Genomic DNA, 15,646 nt, shown 5'->3' on the forward strand with positions numbered 1-15,646 from the left:
TTATTTATTTTTCATATTATACGACAAATTACCTTAACAATCGTATTTCAGGTTCATTGATATATGGAGCATGCTAACCTGCTAACTGTTGGCTAGGAAGCACGTTAGCACACCGCTAACGTTAGCTGTAGTTTTGCAGTGTTACTTCAACTTGTAACATTAGTCGGTCAACCCAAGCCCAAAGTGAACAGTTGTATTTGTGCCGCATTATTGCTGTGTATTAACAGTGCATTTGTTGAATGTTATTGTGTGGTACATTGTGTACTGACAGGATAGCACCCTTGACATTGTTAGCTAGCAGCTAGTGTCGCACCAAGTTTCCATTGAATCGACGTAGCTTGTGTTGTTATAAATAGAAATGCCCTTGATGTAATCGACATTCATCCAAAAGGAGGTGTTTTAAAAGTAATATCGCATTCGTTGTGTTGACGAAAAGCAAGTTAACTTAAGAAGTATTTATTCAGCTGTAACTCGTGTTTTAGATTGAGTTTTGCGTCCTGTATGTCGCCCACTGCTGTTCATTTTCGGTGGTGACGGGACTGTAAACATCAGATGGACAGGGTGTAAATGTATATATTTTTGTTAAACTGTTCATGCCAATTATGGGTCCTAAACACTCGTCAACGTTCAGTTCAGCTCTTTTATACGCGTAGTGTGTGACGATGACCAAGGTCTTAGTGAATACATGCAACAGTTGCACAAAGTTCACTGGGTTTCTCAACATAGTGGGAAGCACTGTTAAGTTTGAATGTCTGTAACTTCTAGAGCAAAGGCTGCTGGGTATCCTGTTTTAGTCATTGCTAGTGATGGAGAACTTTGAAGTCTAAGTGGCATGATGTCTTTAAGACAAAAATGACAAATGCTGTTATCGTTTGCCATCTGAATGATTGAGAATTTGCGTCGACTTTGCAAGCAATGACATTAGGACTGCCATTGATTTGCTTTGCTTTCTCCTTTACAGACGGCAAGGTATTCAGCTCTGATTGCTGGCATCATCTATGGCAAAAAGAGATATGGTGAGCTTTTTAAAATTAGTAATCATGTGCATTTCACTGGACTAGTGCAGTGAAATTAATCCACTGCAATATAGTAAATATAATTGATATGAAATACAGTACATGTAAGACAGTATTGTGGCCTACATGGAGATAAAATTCTACACTGTAATCATTATGTTTAAAATCTGATTCTCTTACCTAAAAAGCAAACATGCAATGTCATGAACTTGACAAATTAGATTACAAAAAACACCAGTTGCTGGATTAATGGTCATAGAAGTGCTGACAGATTGCAGATCTCCATTCAGTCTTATTTCTAGAGGACGTGACACTTGTTTGCATTTTGGACTTACATCAGGGTTCCCACACATTGTAATGAACCACATTTCAAAACTTCTCCATTACTTTTTAAGGACCCATAAGAACATTTAATGAATATTCATGAGGTATAACAAAAAGAACTGTACGGCATACGTTACTGTGTTCAGTTTAGGACTAGATGAGACAATCCCTTGTTGCACAGTTTGTTGTTTGTTAATTATTGTACAAATTTTAAACAGCAACCTTTTCTATCTCTAATAGTTGGTTATGTTTGTTACACTATGTGGAAGGTTATTCACAGAGGAGCACTGCAACAATTTCATCACAACAAAATTCCATGACTGTTTAAGGTCTGGAAAATTAAAATGGGAAACACCATGACTATTTCAGGTTTTCAATGACTGTAGGAACCTTGTCATATAAGTCAGGTCCCATTATTGCATGGTGCATCTTAACAAGCTGTACATTTTTCCTATAATGAATGCAAAAAACCCTTTAATTTTCTTAGATTACCTGAAGCCTATTGCAGCTGAGGAGAGGAGGATTGAGGAGGAGGAGAAAAAGATTCGCGAGGAACAGGAGCGCATCGCCAAGGAGCTAAGAGAAGGTAAACTAATCACCCTCAATCTCGTGTCAAAACCTTTGATCTGCAGTTTACACGTGCTTACACCTGTTGCTCTACAGTTTACAGGGAGTGGACGCAGTAATTGCAACACCAGTGTACATTAATGAACGGTATTTGCAGTGTAAAATCCTAAATGTACTAATCCCACTTCTTTTACTGTCTCCCTACAGCAAGCGAAGACACCATTTTGAAATAAAGCTGGTGTGCTGTGTGAGGATGTCCATGTGCAATTCCCAACCTCTCCCACCTTTTTTCCTGAAGTAACAACAGCAAAGTCGGGTCCAACCAGTCAGACACACCACGCTATGGACGTATTCACTGTTACCTTGTATAATAAAACACCTCTGGACTGCCAGATACAGTGATTTCAGGTTATGATAAGAAATAAGGCTCTTTAAGTCAGCATTGTAATACTGCAAATGCAGCAGCACTCATTATGTTGTAAAGCTCATGTTTGTAATGAAACAATGTAATAAATACAGAAGTACATGATCCCTGTGGTCTTTGTTTACCAGCATGTGACTTTGGTTAGAATTATTGTTCTCCTGCAGACACTGTTATAGATCAGTTATGATCCAGTGTTTTAATCAAATAACAGTTTGTAATCGAGTATTTGTTCACATTAGCCATCACATTCAAGGGACAACAGACTCCAACATCAAAAATACATATTTTTCCTCTGTAGTGCTATTTATCAGTCTAGATAGTATGGCGTTGTTGGAGATGTCTGCCCTCTCTCCAATATAATGGATGTTTGGGGCATCTGTCTGTTGAATTGCATACGTTTTTAATGTGTTGCTGTTAAACCATAACCCAACACCTTTTTGATAACTGGATTCCATTTAAAATATTTTGATTTTGACCTTTAATTACGTGCATACATGCAGGGTTCATTGTGTTGATCTTATTAAAAGACATAGGTGCATAAGTGTCATATGAATGATTTTCAAAGAAAGCTGATCAGTTAACGTCTCTCATGGAAACAGCATCGGCTTAATAATGTCCTCACCCTGTGGAGTTCCTACTGTAAGCCTATGCCATAAACAATGAGGTAGTTAATACTAGGTTTTCTAAGATGCATATCTAATTAGGGTAAAACAATTACAGATGTGTTACTTAGCAAAGAAATGATCGGTTTTAGAGTTATATGGACTGGTCGACATGGGTCATGCACTTAAAATATAGTAGAAATGAATCTGCCTTACTTGATTGTAGAATATATATGGTCTACAAAATGTTGGAAAACAGCTTAACTGCTTAGAATAATTTCCTTAAGCCAAAGGTTATGTCAGCACATTATTTTGTCTGAGAAATAGTCCAAAATTCCAAAACACTCAGCTTATCATAAAAACAGAAAAGCAGCACATTTCTCCTATTTGAAAAGCTGGAACCAGATCGATTTTGGTTTTCAGTTGTAAGCGTGTCACAAACTCATTGATATGAGTGATTTCCACTTCTGAATAGTGAGATGCACTTTTGGAGTCTGTTGAAAATCGGACTTTACAGAATTCTCGGTTAAATTAAACATAATGACATAATTGTGAAATCCAAGTATTTTCTCTGTAGTGCAGATTTTGTGGGAATTTGATCACTGTTAAACCCCTCTCTGAGAGTCACCTGCTGCTGTCCAGCCGACAGTCAGCTCACATGGCTTCAGTCCAGACGTGTTGACCCGGAGCTCACCTTCGGTTAAGCAAGTGTGTGCCTACATGTGTCCAAGTTCATTTAAACCTATCTTTTGTTTTCAGATCAGAGTTGCAGAGTTAATGCTGTCTACGTGTGTCAGGCTGATATTTTTAAAAGTGCTGATCAGCCCAGGTTGTCACAGCACTGAGGTCTTACCTAATATACTCAGGACAGGGTATTATTAGAACAATAACAATACCAGGGTCGGCTAAAAATAGAAATGGACATACTGGCATGCCAGGTGGCTTTACTTAGCTCTCACCTACTGCAGTTAACTAAAATATCTCCTCAGGACTGGTGAGGATAGCATGACTAGGGTCACAGTGGTCTGCTTTATACATCATTCTTTTTTTCTTGCTCATTTCTTAAAGTAAACAAAAGAAATTCAGAAAAAAAACTAAAGATGAAAATAATGAGAAAAAAATTTCTATGATTAAAACAGGAATCAAAATTTAAAAAGATGTAAAGACTGATACTAAACAAACTAAAATATAAAATAAAAGGGGACAAACTAAAAACAAAAGCAAGTTAAATAGGCTTTAACACTTAGAGAAAACATGATGATATATTGTGAGCAACAACACAAATTAGGTTTATAAATGAAAAAAATAAATAAATTCATGGATGACTTTTTACACTCTGTCTTCAAGTGGGGCATTTTTACCATAGGCGGATTCTGACACAATGGGCCCGTGGGCCCAAACACATATAAGGCCCCCTTACCCCTCTTGGGCAGGAATGACATGCTGTTGGTTCTCCCCACAGAACTGAAGGGACCATATTGTATCTCGAGTCCTATAGAAAGACACTCTCTTAACCTGGGGCTCTGTTTTAACATGAAGCCCTTTGACAAGAAATGCAAAGTTAATAACCTTAACTTAACAGAGGCGCTGGCTTAGGGGCCCCTGAGCCCAGAAAGCCAATTCAGCAATACATCCATAGTTTTTAAACTTTGGCCTCAGGATGCAAATTCACTGGCACATAACTGAAGTAAACTTCCTGGGACTCACCTCAGCTGTTTCCTATACGCAGTACAGTAAGTACATTTTCTCCAGTAGGAGTAGGTCTACTTTTACTTTACTTGAGTACTTTGATATCATGCCCCTTTCTACTACTCCACTACACTTGAAGAAAATGTTTTTTTTACTACACTATTAAGTGATAACTTCAGATACTTCACAAATTAAGACAGAAAAGCTCACAAACCATATGAAAATAAACAAGTGAAATGATTAGTCTTTTTTATGCAAAAAACATTTTATGATTCCAACTTCTCAAACATGAGGATTTGCTGCTTTTCATGTTAATTATTTCCTTTTTTTTAATTAAATGTATTTAATTTATATATTACTATATTTAATTTTTACTTACATACTTTACTTAACTAATGTTTACTAGTAACAGAGTACTTTAACAGTGCAGTATTAGTACTTTTACTAAAGCAAAGGATCTGAATACTTCCTCCATGACTGCCAAAATGAAACATTTTACCCCACTGTACAGGATGAAGCTCTGGTAGCATTTACAGACAAAAGTAACAAGCAGGTTACTTAACCGAGCAACAGATGGGAACAGCTGAGCCTCTGCTGACATAACATGACAGAGCGTCATTACTCAATGCTATTCTCCAGACTTTTATCATCTTAAATGCTACTGTTTCTTCATTTGCGATGCTAGTAAATGTGAAAATTTTCATTGTCCCTTCCCCTTTACATCCCTAAACTTTATGTATCTTTTTCTGTTTTATATAAAATATTTTGTCTACAGTAATAATCAAGAAAACCCTACATATTTAAAGTCCATTTACAGTCAGTCTTTCAAAGCCATCTGTGAATATACAGAGGTATAAAAACAGAACTATAAGAACTTTACAGGGTATTGATGAACTTTACAGTTGGTCTTGGGAATAGTATCCCAGTCTAGAGATTTGGGCTGATTTTATCACTGTATTACAATACTTTCTCAGTAGGTATGACTCAAAACATCTCATATTTGCACTTGGAGGTCTTCATGACACCTTAGTGCCTCAAATACAGTCATGTGCTCATGTAAACATGCCATGGACGTGTGACTTGAAGCTCAGGCCAACTCTTTGCCCCCAGCAACTGCCGTTATGTATCCCATTATAGAGCCCTGCAAACAATTACATAAAGCCCACACACTGCTGAATGCGATGGTTCATCAGCTTACAGCGGGGGATTTTGTTAACTGGATTAGCAGTAGATTTAAACTCTGCATTTAGGTTCAAGAAGTGAAAATAATCAGTGAGCCTGTCTGTGCATCAGATATATAAAGGCTCACACGCCGTCTTCTCACCACAGCTCAGACAAGCCAACAGCTCTGCACTGAAAACTTCCTCCAGCTTCATTCTACACTTCAGGTAAGAGGATGCTGTGTTGTGGGGACTAACTGATGTTTTTGCAAACTAAATATGGAGTAGCAAGAGTGACTTTTTGTCCTTTAAATGACAAATTAACACACGCTACACTTTATTTTGCTTAGAATGGACTTCCAAATGTTTGCCCTGGTGATGTTGTTCCTGGCCTGTGTGGAGCAGGGCCTGGCCTCCTGCGTGGTCGACAGCTTCACAGTCAAAGAAGACTTTGACCCCAAAAGAGTGAGTACAGAAATGTGTCTAAGTGTTCAGTTTAGTTCCAGTGCAAGTTACGGCATAATAATGGCTCTATGTAAGTTCAGAACAGCTAGCTACAAGCTAGAAAACAGATTCAGAGACAGGAATAATGATCGTAATCCTCCAAATAAACCAGCACATCGTCCGCGTACAGTAAAATATATGGTAACATGTTGTGTACTATAATCAGCGTTATAAGGAGTTGAGCAATTTGTTAATTATCTTATATCTCTGATTGTAGTACAAATCAAAAAAAAACATTTGACATTCAGTTTATGTGCATAACCATATTCTACTCATGAAATATCTATTAAAAGAATTTCTATATTCATCTGATTTTTTCGCCGACAGTATGAAGGAAAGTGGTACGCTCTGCAGAAGAAAGATCCCGAGGGTTTGTTCCTGCAGGACAACATCTCTGCTGAGTACACTATTGGGGACGATGGTGCCATGGTTGCCTCCTCTCGGGGCAGAGTCACTCTCTTCGGGTGGGTATTTGTTATTTTTTGGTGCGAGTCTCTGTGTGATATGTTTAAATGAAAATTTTCCATTCTATCTTGCAAAAGTGACATTTTTTTTCTCTACTTCACATCCAGGTTCTGGGTTGTGTGCGCTGACATGGCTGCTCAGTACTCTGTGCCCGACCCCGGCACCCCTGGCAAGATGTTCATGAACTACCAGGGCCTGGCCAGCTACCTGTCCAGCGGCGGTAAGCTTCCTCGGTTGTATACACACATTTTCTCGACCTCTCTCTCACACAGTTGAGACTTATCTCTTGCTCTCTGCTCTTCCAGGTGACAACTACTGGGTCATTGACACAGACTATGACAACTACGCCCTCACCTATGCCTGCCGCACCCTGAAGGACGACGGAAGCTGCGAGGACGGATACTCCCTGGTCTTCTCCCGCAACCCCCGTGGCCTCCCCCCTGCCATCCAGAGAATTGTTCGCCAAAAACAGGAGGAAATCTGCATGGCCGGAGAGTTCCAGCCTGTGCTGCAGTCTGGTTCGTACTCAGTCTTTCATATTCAGTTTCATAGACAAACAGTGACTATGTACTTTGACTTGCATTTAAAGGATTTAGATTATAGACGCCAAAAATGCCACATTTTTAACATCATTATAGCGCTTCACTGCACTTTTTCATGTAGATTCAACTCTTAGAAATACAAAAAAAGTCTCAGTTACATAAGTTACTTATCAGTCACTAATCAGTCATAAGTCATTAATTTTTAAGTAATTTTACTTTGTATATTCAGATTAAATGTTTCAAGCTCAGTGTTACATTTTAACATCTAACAGTTGACCCCCTTCTCTCTGTTCTGAACAGGAGCCTGCTAAACTGCTTATAAGCTGAAGCTTTTTGAGGAGCCCTTCATTATACTGGATTGATCATCATCCTGCCAAAAACGAAGACAGAGCTCCGCTCAAAGTCACAAATATGAGAATAATAATGTCATGCTTATGATCTGCCATGTCATAGGAAAGAATTCTCAGATAAATCCAATTCAGCTCCCCATAGAAAAAAAAAAAAACAATGCCAAAATGAAAATATAATTCCAAATCAAATTCACTGAAAACTTCCAGTTGAGTGAATTCTGAAATAACCAACTACACAGTATTGTCACACTGATGGGTAACATCTGCGCTGGGTAATCATTCTGTATTGGTGACAATAAATTTTGTAAAGAAACTTGCTGTTGTCCTTGTTTTTGTAAAAATGTCCGTGTGAGCAACTGAGTTTGCTGGTCCAACTTTTACTTACACAAACATGTAAAACACAATCATTTAAAAATCTGAGACATCTAGAGTATAAAAAAATAGAGTTTAACACATAAAAAACAAAGATTATTCATGTATCCATTATAATTGTTGGTCTGGTTGTAACTGTTTCTGTAACGGTGCGATCAGTTATTTGTTAATCTCATTGCAATGTGGGATTTTGTATTTTACTTCTCCTTTTATACAAATAACAACAGATAATATGCAACTGCATAGCAAGTATCAAATCAAATCTTAGTTAAACACTGTTTAAAAGGCTGTCCTTGGGGATGTATGACAGAGCTGGCCTGTTCATGTGTAAGTTTATTAAATAATAAGTCTGGTAATATTTTCTTGTTTCTCTGTGTAACCAAACTTAGTGCTGTCCAGCATGATTGAACCAACTGCATATTAATCCACTGCTAAAAATAGTCATTGACAAATGTGCTAGTTACTTCTGTTTGAGTCATTTTGTCTTAAAACTACAGCGCTACAGGAAATACTGATCCTTTTAATAATTACACTATATATCCTCTGAGTACCTCTCTGGCAGCGAGTACGGGCCAGGCCTTCCCCAGTAATCCACAGCTCGGACTCTGTACAGACCGCCGACCCGCTGGTCCACTACAGAACACAACATAGTATTTGGTATTATTTCTATGGCTGGATGTCACTATGCAAAAATATTTTTGTTCATTGCCACCATAACAGTCCTTAAATGAATTAACCGGGAATTCTTACCTGGTGAATAAACATGGGAGGTAAAAATGGTGTCTTGAGTATTAATTCTGCTGAACTCTTTGCCATCTGCGGAGAACTCCACTTCAAATGTCATAATGCATCTGCGTGAACAAAGAAATTCAAACACATGAATGAGTAGTTTCTTTTTTTTGGTCCACGCACATTAAATATTCACTGCATTTACACATAGTCATACAGAGATTAAACCTGTTGAACTGTTGCACTCAATATAAGGAGTTCCACATAAGACACATTTTCACATGAATAAATCTGTACCTTCTTTCACATCTTTACGGTTTCTCCCAGTGACTAATGTAAAAATAAAAATATAACTACTTACTTGGAATCAATACAGTGGTCTGACCAGATAATCAGGACTTGGCCTTTGGTGATCCTGATGAAGCGTAATCCATTTACCTAATCAGAAGTGAAATACAGTTCAGAGTTCATCTCTTTTGAAATATGCAGCTCAGTCCCATTCAGAACTTTTTTTTATCAAGTCCATCAATCCCTTTCCCACTTTGCAAAGTTCAGTGGAGAAAATCTGCCTTATTACCACAGATGGCACTAGCACAATGTAAGATTCAACTGATACACTGCTGGAGATACTGTGAGGTGCCACAGTCATTTTGATTTAAAAATGTTGTGATGTTGGTACTGACCTGGTCTGGCTCTGCTTTGGGTTGGGCACAAATGTGGATGAGGAGGACAGACGGCACAGACAGTTTGGCATTTAAAGTCAGATTTTCCGCTGCAGGAACTTCCCAGGGCCCATCGACATGAGGGTCCTGACACAATGACACATCATCAGTGGGTCAAACCACTTTACGGACACAGAAAAGCCCAAAGTGATCAGATGAATCAGCTCTGCCTTAATGTCAGCAAATTGAACATATTAATTAAAGGTGCACTGAACAAGATTGTCATCCATGAATACACCTCGTCTCAATATATTGTGCAGGTAAGATGTACTGGGTCTGATATTATCGTAGATGGATACCAAGAAATCCAAGACGTCAAGCACACCTCACTTTCGATCTAATGCCAAATTACTGCTACTGTGGAAGTTTTTTTTTTTTTTGTTTAAGGATAGATCTTCAGGAACTCTATGATTCATCTGACAAATAACAGTCCAGACTGATTTTAATTGATTTCTGGTTTGAAAAAATGCTCACAGGCAAAGGGCCAATCACAATAATTCTGAGCAGACTGATTAATTCAGAGTGGCAAGAGAAATTACTTTCACACACACATATAGAGAAAAGCTTAACATACAGCATATTTTAAAATTACTATGCACAACTTTTGGAAAAAATTCATGCAGTATATTGAAAAAACCCCCATAAATATCATGATTTTAATTGTTAAATGTTGTTTTGATGTTTACCTGCGCACTCCTGAGGCGTCTGAACTGCTCTGCTGTGGGGTAGTCAGGGCGGCCCATGCTCTGCCACAGCTGGTATGGGTTGGTTACATTGTTGTCAATGTAATATGCAACATACACAAGACCTGGATGACAAACACACGGATAATGAGTAGGATGAAGTAAAGCACTGGTGATATTTTTCTGAAAATAATCTTTAAATCTAAAACAAGACTTCAGTTTTTTTTTTAAACCTACCCTTCTTCGTAGCCAGTCCCTTCAGTGAGATGGTGACATCATCAGTGTTCATGGAGGTGCTGTTGTCGTCACTGTTGTAGACCAGCACCGCGGCCTGCCAGCTGTCTGAACCTCCAGGTATTACAGGCTCGTGGCTGCTGGCAAGAACTCCTACAGTGCTGCTGTTGGTTCCTGCTGTGTCCAGAACCTGAGCCAGGACCTGGGTCTCTCCTGAAAGTGGAATCACATACAAGAAAGGCAACAGGGCCATTAAATTAGGACTAGGACAGATAAAACGGCAACATCCTGGAGACCGGAGCTGTGCAAGGCTGATTCTGAAAACGCAAACATATGAATGAATTTCATCATAACTAGAACATATATTCCCCCTGAGACGTATAAAACCCCAGAGGTTCACTTGTTGTAGAGTAAAGAGATTGTCACCTAGCAGCGCCAGCAGGCCCATGACCGTGAGGACAGGCTTCCTGATCAGCTGCACGTGAGGGGGCTGGGTGTTGTTGACCTGGAAGCGGGCGGTCAGCGTGCGCTGGGTGAAGGGGTGTGGGTGGTAGCTGAGGAAGGCATTGTCGTTGCTGAGGAGGGTGTAGTTGATGGTGCTGTTGGAGTCTGCCAGCAGCAGATCCTGGTGCTGGTTTATCACCTGTAGAAGGGAGTAAGACACAAGATAGGTGTAGCGTAATTTAACTTTTAGAATGAAGAGCTAAACCTGCCTGGCTGTGGTGCGCAGTTCCCCATCCAACCAGTGACTACAATTATATTTTATAATTCCTTCCTTTAGCTCACATGCCCCTATTACAATTACAAAACTGAACGCCCTGAATACCAACTGCAAGGGTTAACAGAACAGGCTAATATTATAACACTATGTTTATTATACAACATAGTAATGATTATTACATACCATTTCTGTCAAAAGATTCACCTAAATACTTCAGAATGGGCCTTTTATTACAAATGTTGATCTTCATCATCACATGTTCAAATATGATTTAACTCTCTAGGTGTTTTTCATGCTGCTCTCCTTCATCCCTTCCCCTCACCTTTGCCACCATTGCAGCGTAGGTCACATCAGCCCTCCACTCCTGAGGCCTGGACCAGCCCACCAGTGGGTCAGCCTCATCGTTGTAAACAGGGAGGCTGCGGAATTGGGGGAAATGCTCCTGGATCTCCCCCATTGTCTGGATCTCCTGCTGCAGGATGGGCAAGGAGTAGCCTCCTCCCTGAGGGACAGAAAGAGAAAGTCAGCTTCCACAAAACTGATTCTCAGTGTATCACTTTTACAGTAATTTAACTCTGTGAAACCTGGGCAAGTTGGCCTAATCTTTTTTTAAAAAATGGGAAGAAGAATAATTAGAAATATACAGTAATAATAAATCAAAAATCTCTGGATTTCTTGCCAAGTTGCCCATGTTTTTTTTAATGAAATCAAACCAATTTGCTCAGGCCTCAAATGTTTAAATACTTGTGAAAGGTGTCTGAATGCAGAAAAAGAAAAGTGATGTTGATCCAGCTGTCACAGGGTTAGGATGACGGATGCAATGATAAATATTGTTTTAAAAAACTCAATATTCATGTACAATATTCATTAACATCACTATTCTTGTGTTTCTTCTTGAAAATTATTTATTATTATTTGTTCTGTGAGTCTAGAAAAGCCCACCTTCTTGTGCAGGGCGATGTAGTCGAGCCTGACCCCCGTCTCTCCAGTGAAGTAGTTGGTGCCGTTGTAGCAGTGCTGCAGCATGGCCCAGCAGTACGGGGAGTGCGGGGGAGAATGGCACGAGTCTCCTGGACCTCCGAACCTCAGGTAACGGCTGGCAGCACGCAGACCCTCCGAACACGCATCATAGTAGTTTAAAAACCCTAAAGAAGGGTTTATTATTCCTCATGATCAAAAACAGTATTCTCTGGCAACATTAAATCTATGAAATGTGAGGATTTTAATGACAAAATAGTCTCCAAAAGATTGAATTCATAATTTTTAAGGTGACAAAATCCATTCAAAGAGCTGTTAGACCATTAATGTATACTGAAACTCTCCACTGAACCTAGACTATTACTGCTTTAATGAATATATGAACATATATCTATTCAAGTATAAAATATATATTTGATAGATTTTATTCAATGTCACTATCAGCCTATTGAGCCAAAATTTCTATAATCAAATGACACACTCTTGGAGTAAGGAGAAGTAATATTAAAAGTAATATATAACAAAAACGATGACAAACAAATTACAATTTCCTAATCAATGGCTTCGTAAAAGGCACCAATTTCCACTATAAAATCAAAATATCATGCATAATGCATTATGGCTTTACCTTGAATTGACATGGTGACATTATCAAAGTCATGGTTGTTGGGCTCATTCCACGTTTCAAAGTTCCACTGAGAGACACTTCCCAAGCCATACTTGTCTGTAATTAAACAAAACATGACAGAAATCACATTATTTAAGAGCAGGATCAAAAAGTACAGGTTAAGTTTGTCTTTGTCTTCTTATTCTAAAAGGTTATGTAGAATTACACATGAAATATTTGGACATAAACTAATGAATGTTTCTGTGAGGACATTACACTTCCTGAATGGTTCTGATATGATTTAAATACTTGTGTAAAAACAAAGCTGAAACTATCCAAAAAAGTATTAAATTTAATTGTGAAATACAATAAAAAATCTTGCCTTCATTTTTCAGAGCAACACATTAGCTGCACAACTGGCAAAATTCATTATTCTATTTCACCTAAAAAAAGTGATTCTCAATAGCAACTCATGGTCTTTTTCGAATTCAGGTTTTTATTGCCCATGATTTCATGATATGGCGTGCAAACAACAATGCAATAGTAACAAAACAATAGCACTCACCGATGTACCTCTTGGCTATGAGATAAACCAGATTTCTCCACTTGACCACTTGTGATTTGTCCTCAAAGTCAGTGAAATAGTTATTGACACTGCCCATCAGTTCAAAACCTGTAAACCAGATATGTAGAAATCCATTAGAGTTCGCATATTCACAGACACATGTCACACGTGCAACGGAGACCAGCAAACTCACATCTCAGAGGTTTTTTAATGTACCTTTATCGGTAGATTTGAACAGGCTACTGACAGAACTCTACTTTGGATTCTTGCTTAAAGCCTTTGGGACAACAGTGTTTCAATAATATGGACTTAACTATGTAACAGTTATATAACAGCTACTGAAAAATGAATGTCATCTTGTAAGCACCAATCTGGAAATATGGAGATCAGATGAAAACATGAAGACTAGTGGGGTTCATTTGGAAAGAAGATTACTTAAAATATGCATCACAAATATGATGTCATGTTTTCTTGCCAGGGGTTGTGGTACAATACCTGGTCGCAGTCCGTTAATCCTCAGGAGGTCTATTAGCTGATCCAGTTTGGTAAAGTTGTACTGGGGTTCTCCTTCAATATCCCTACAATAACAGGACCAGACAGCATTAATTAGTCATAAGGAACACTCATAAACCAGCAATTTAAGATGATAATGTCCGTCATTGTCAAACAAGACAAGTTTTCTTGCAAGTTTACTTACTGTGCGGTGATCAGCTCCAACATCCAGTGTATCCGGACCTGCTGGATCCCTCCATGGGGGACTGATCCCACATAGGCCAGGTTCAGCTGCTGGTCGATGCTCAGGTCAAACCGGTGGGCCTGGGTGTGAGGGAGCGGGGGACTGAACACAGACAGGAGACAGCCTCCTCAAACAGGTACCGCTGACACAACAATGCATTTATAGATTGACAATATTTTATATATCAGCATGTACATAAAGTTAGTACTTAAGTCTAGTCAGACCTCAGACTGAGACTTGTCATTTATTGCCTCTTGAGAAATATCCACTTAAAAAGAAAAAGTCTCTTAAATAAACTTCCTCAGTGTAACATTGTTCAATACATTTATTTAATAGCAGAGGTCTTCGGTATGAAAATAAGCTCACATTCACGTCTCCATTTCAATAAACTTTCAACTTTCTCCCCGCCTGCTGTTCACCACTGTGTTTCTTGCTGGAGTAACTCTGAAGAAGACCAATTTTTATTTCACTCACCAAAAACCAGTGCTTCTCCAGAAGTGTTTAAGATCTCCAACTGGTCTTCCCAAATCGACTGTGATAACATATGAAGTCGCTGAAATTTCGGTAATGTTTAGAAGTAACGCAAAGACAGAAAAGGTTTTCCAGCGCATGTCTGCGACTGCGCATGGCAACTTTGTGTCGCGCGAGCTGAAGGTACTTTAAAAACGACGTGAGGTTAGTAACGAGGGGTCAGCTTAACCCCGACATGCCCTACACATTGTTTGTGAATAAAAATGTAAAATTGTGAATGTAAAATACGACCAAACAAACGTATTTCCTCTCCTGTGGCGAGTTCTTGTCGCAGTCAGCTGAGCATGATGACGTCGAACGGGTGCGACGTTGCTGTTGTAGTCTTTTATGGAAATTTGTTTTATGAAATAAAGCATATTAAAAGCATGTTCAAATCGCAAAAACTTCTTAACAATCCATTGCCATGTACACAAAAGAGAAGCACTATATTATAATTAGAGATAGGTGTGTATAATTAAATATCATTTCAGTTTAATAAAAACGTTTAATTTAAAACTGGTCAGAATGGATTTCTTTTTTTTCTTTCTTTTTGGATTTAAAGTATGACCCATTTTTGGCACATATGCTACCCTGAATACTATTAACTTGATCAATAAGGCAAGAGTATAATTGATCTATATATTTTTGCATAATGAGGGAAACCCTATATTGTTTAGAACAAATTGTTTTAAGTAGTACTGATGCCAGAGGTGGGGTAAAGTCTTTGTATTTCAAGTCGCAAGTGAGTCAAGTTTTTGCACTCAAGTCCCAAGTCAAGACAGGTGAGTCCTGAGTCAATTCCCGAGTCAAGACTGACAAGTCCAGAGTCAAGACAAGCAAGTCTCAAGCCAAGACAGGCAAATCCCAAGCCAAAAATCAAGTTCCAAGCCCTAACCTTTGATTCCTAAACAAGTCAAAATGTTCTTCACCAAATGTAATGCTATTTTATCAAGACTAATGTATTACATTTATAAAAATCATGAATACTTTTCAAAATATGTATTTATTTGTTATTAACCACTGCGACTGGAAGTAATCATGAGAAAATAGTGCTTTAGTGCTTTCATAGAACATATAGCACCAGTACTACAACCGAATGAACTAAGTATGTTTCTGTCACATGTTACTTTTGTTTATTCTCCTGCA

General features: G+C 38.6%; 2 protein-coding genes across 2 annotated transcripts; one reads left to right on the plus strand and one right to left on the minus strand.

The window, feature by feature from the left end:
• Positions 1-5,875: 5,875 nt before the first annotated feature.
• Positions 5,876-7,956, plus strand: LOC121944646 (purpurin-like). Its single transcript, XM_088077096.1, has 6 exons — positions 5,876-6,010; positions 6,133-6,247; positions 6,614-6,750; positions 6,859-6,971; positions 7,057-7,269; positions 7,594-7,956. Exons 2-6 carry the CDS (start codon positions 6,134-6,136, stop codon positions 7,602-7,604), a joined length of 588 nt encoding a protein of 195 aa, XP_087933222.1. The 5' UTR covers positions 5,876-6,010; position 6,133; the 3' UTR covers positions 7,605-7,956.
• idua (alpha-L-iduronidase) lies at positions 7,489-14,808 on the minus strand. Its single transcript, XM_042488507.2, has 14 exons — positions 14,465-14,808; positions 13,952-14,092; positions 13,750-13,832; positions 13,255-13,362; positions 12,711-12,806; positions 12,047-12,249; positions 11,427-11,606; positions 10,810-11,026; positions 10,387-10,596; positions 10,153-10,274; positions 9,428-9,553; positions 9,106-9,182; positions 8,766-8,866; positions 7,489-8,648 (listed from the first exon to the last, which is right to left on the minus strand). The coding sequence occupies exons 1-14, from the start codon at positions 14,599-14,601 to the stop codon at positions 8,548-8,550; spliced, it is 1,902 nt and encodes a 633-aa protein (XP_042344441.2). The 5' UTR covers positions 14,602-14,808; the 3' UTR covers positions 7,489-8,547.
• Between the last annotated feature and the right edge of the window lie 838 nt (positions 14,809-15,646).

Source organism: Plectropomus leopardus, chromosome 4, assembly GCF_026936395.1.
Source record: "Plectropomus leopardus strain MGB_pleo_1.0 chromosome 4, ASM2693639v1, whole genome shotgun sequence".
In the NCBI taxonomy this organism is placed as follows: Eukaryota; Metazoa; Chordata; class Actinopteri; order Perciformes; family Serranidae; genus Plectropomus; species Plectropomus leopardus.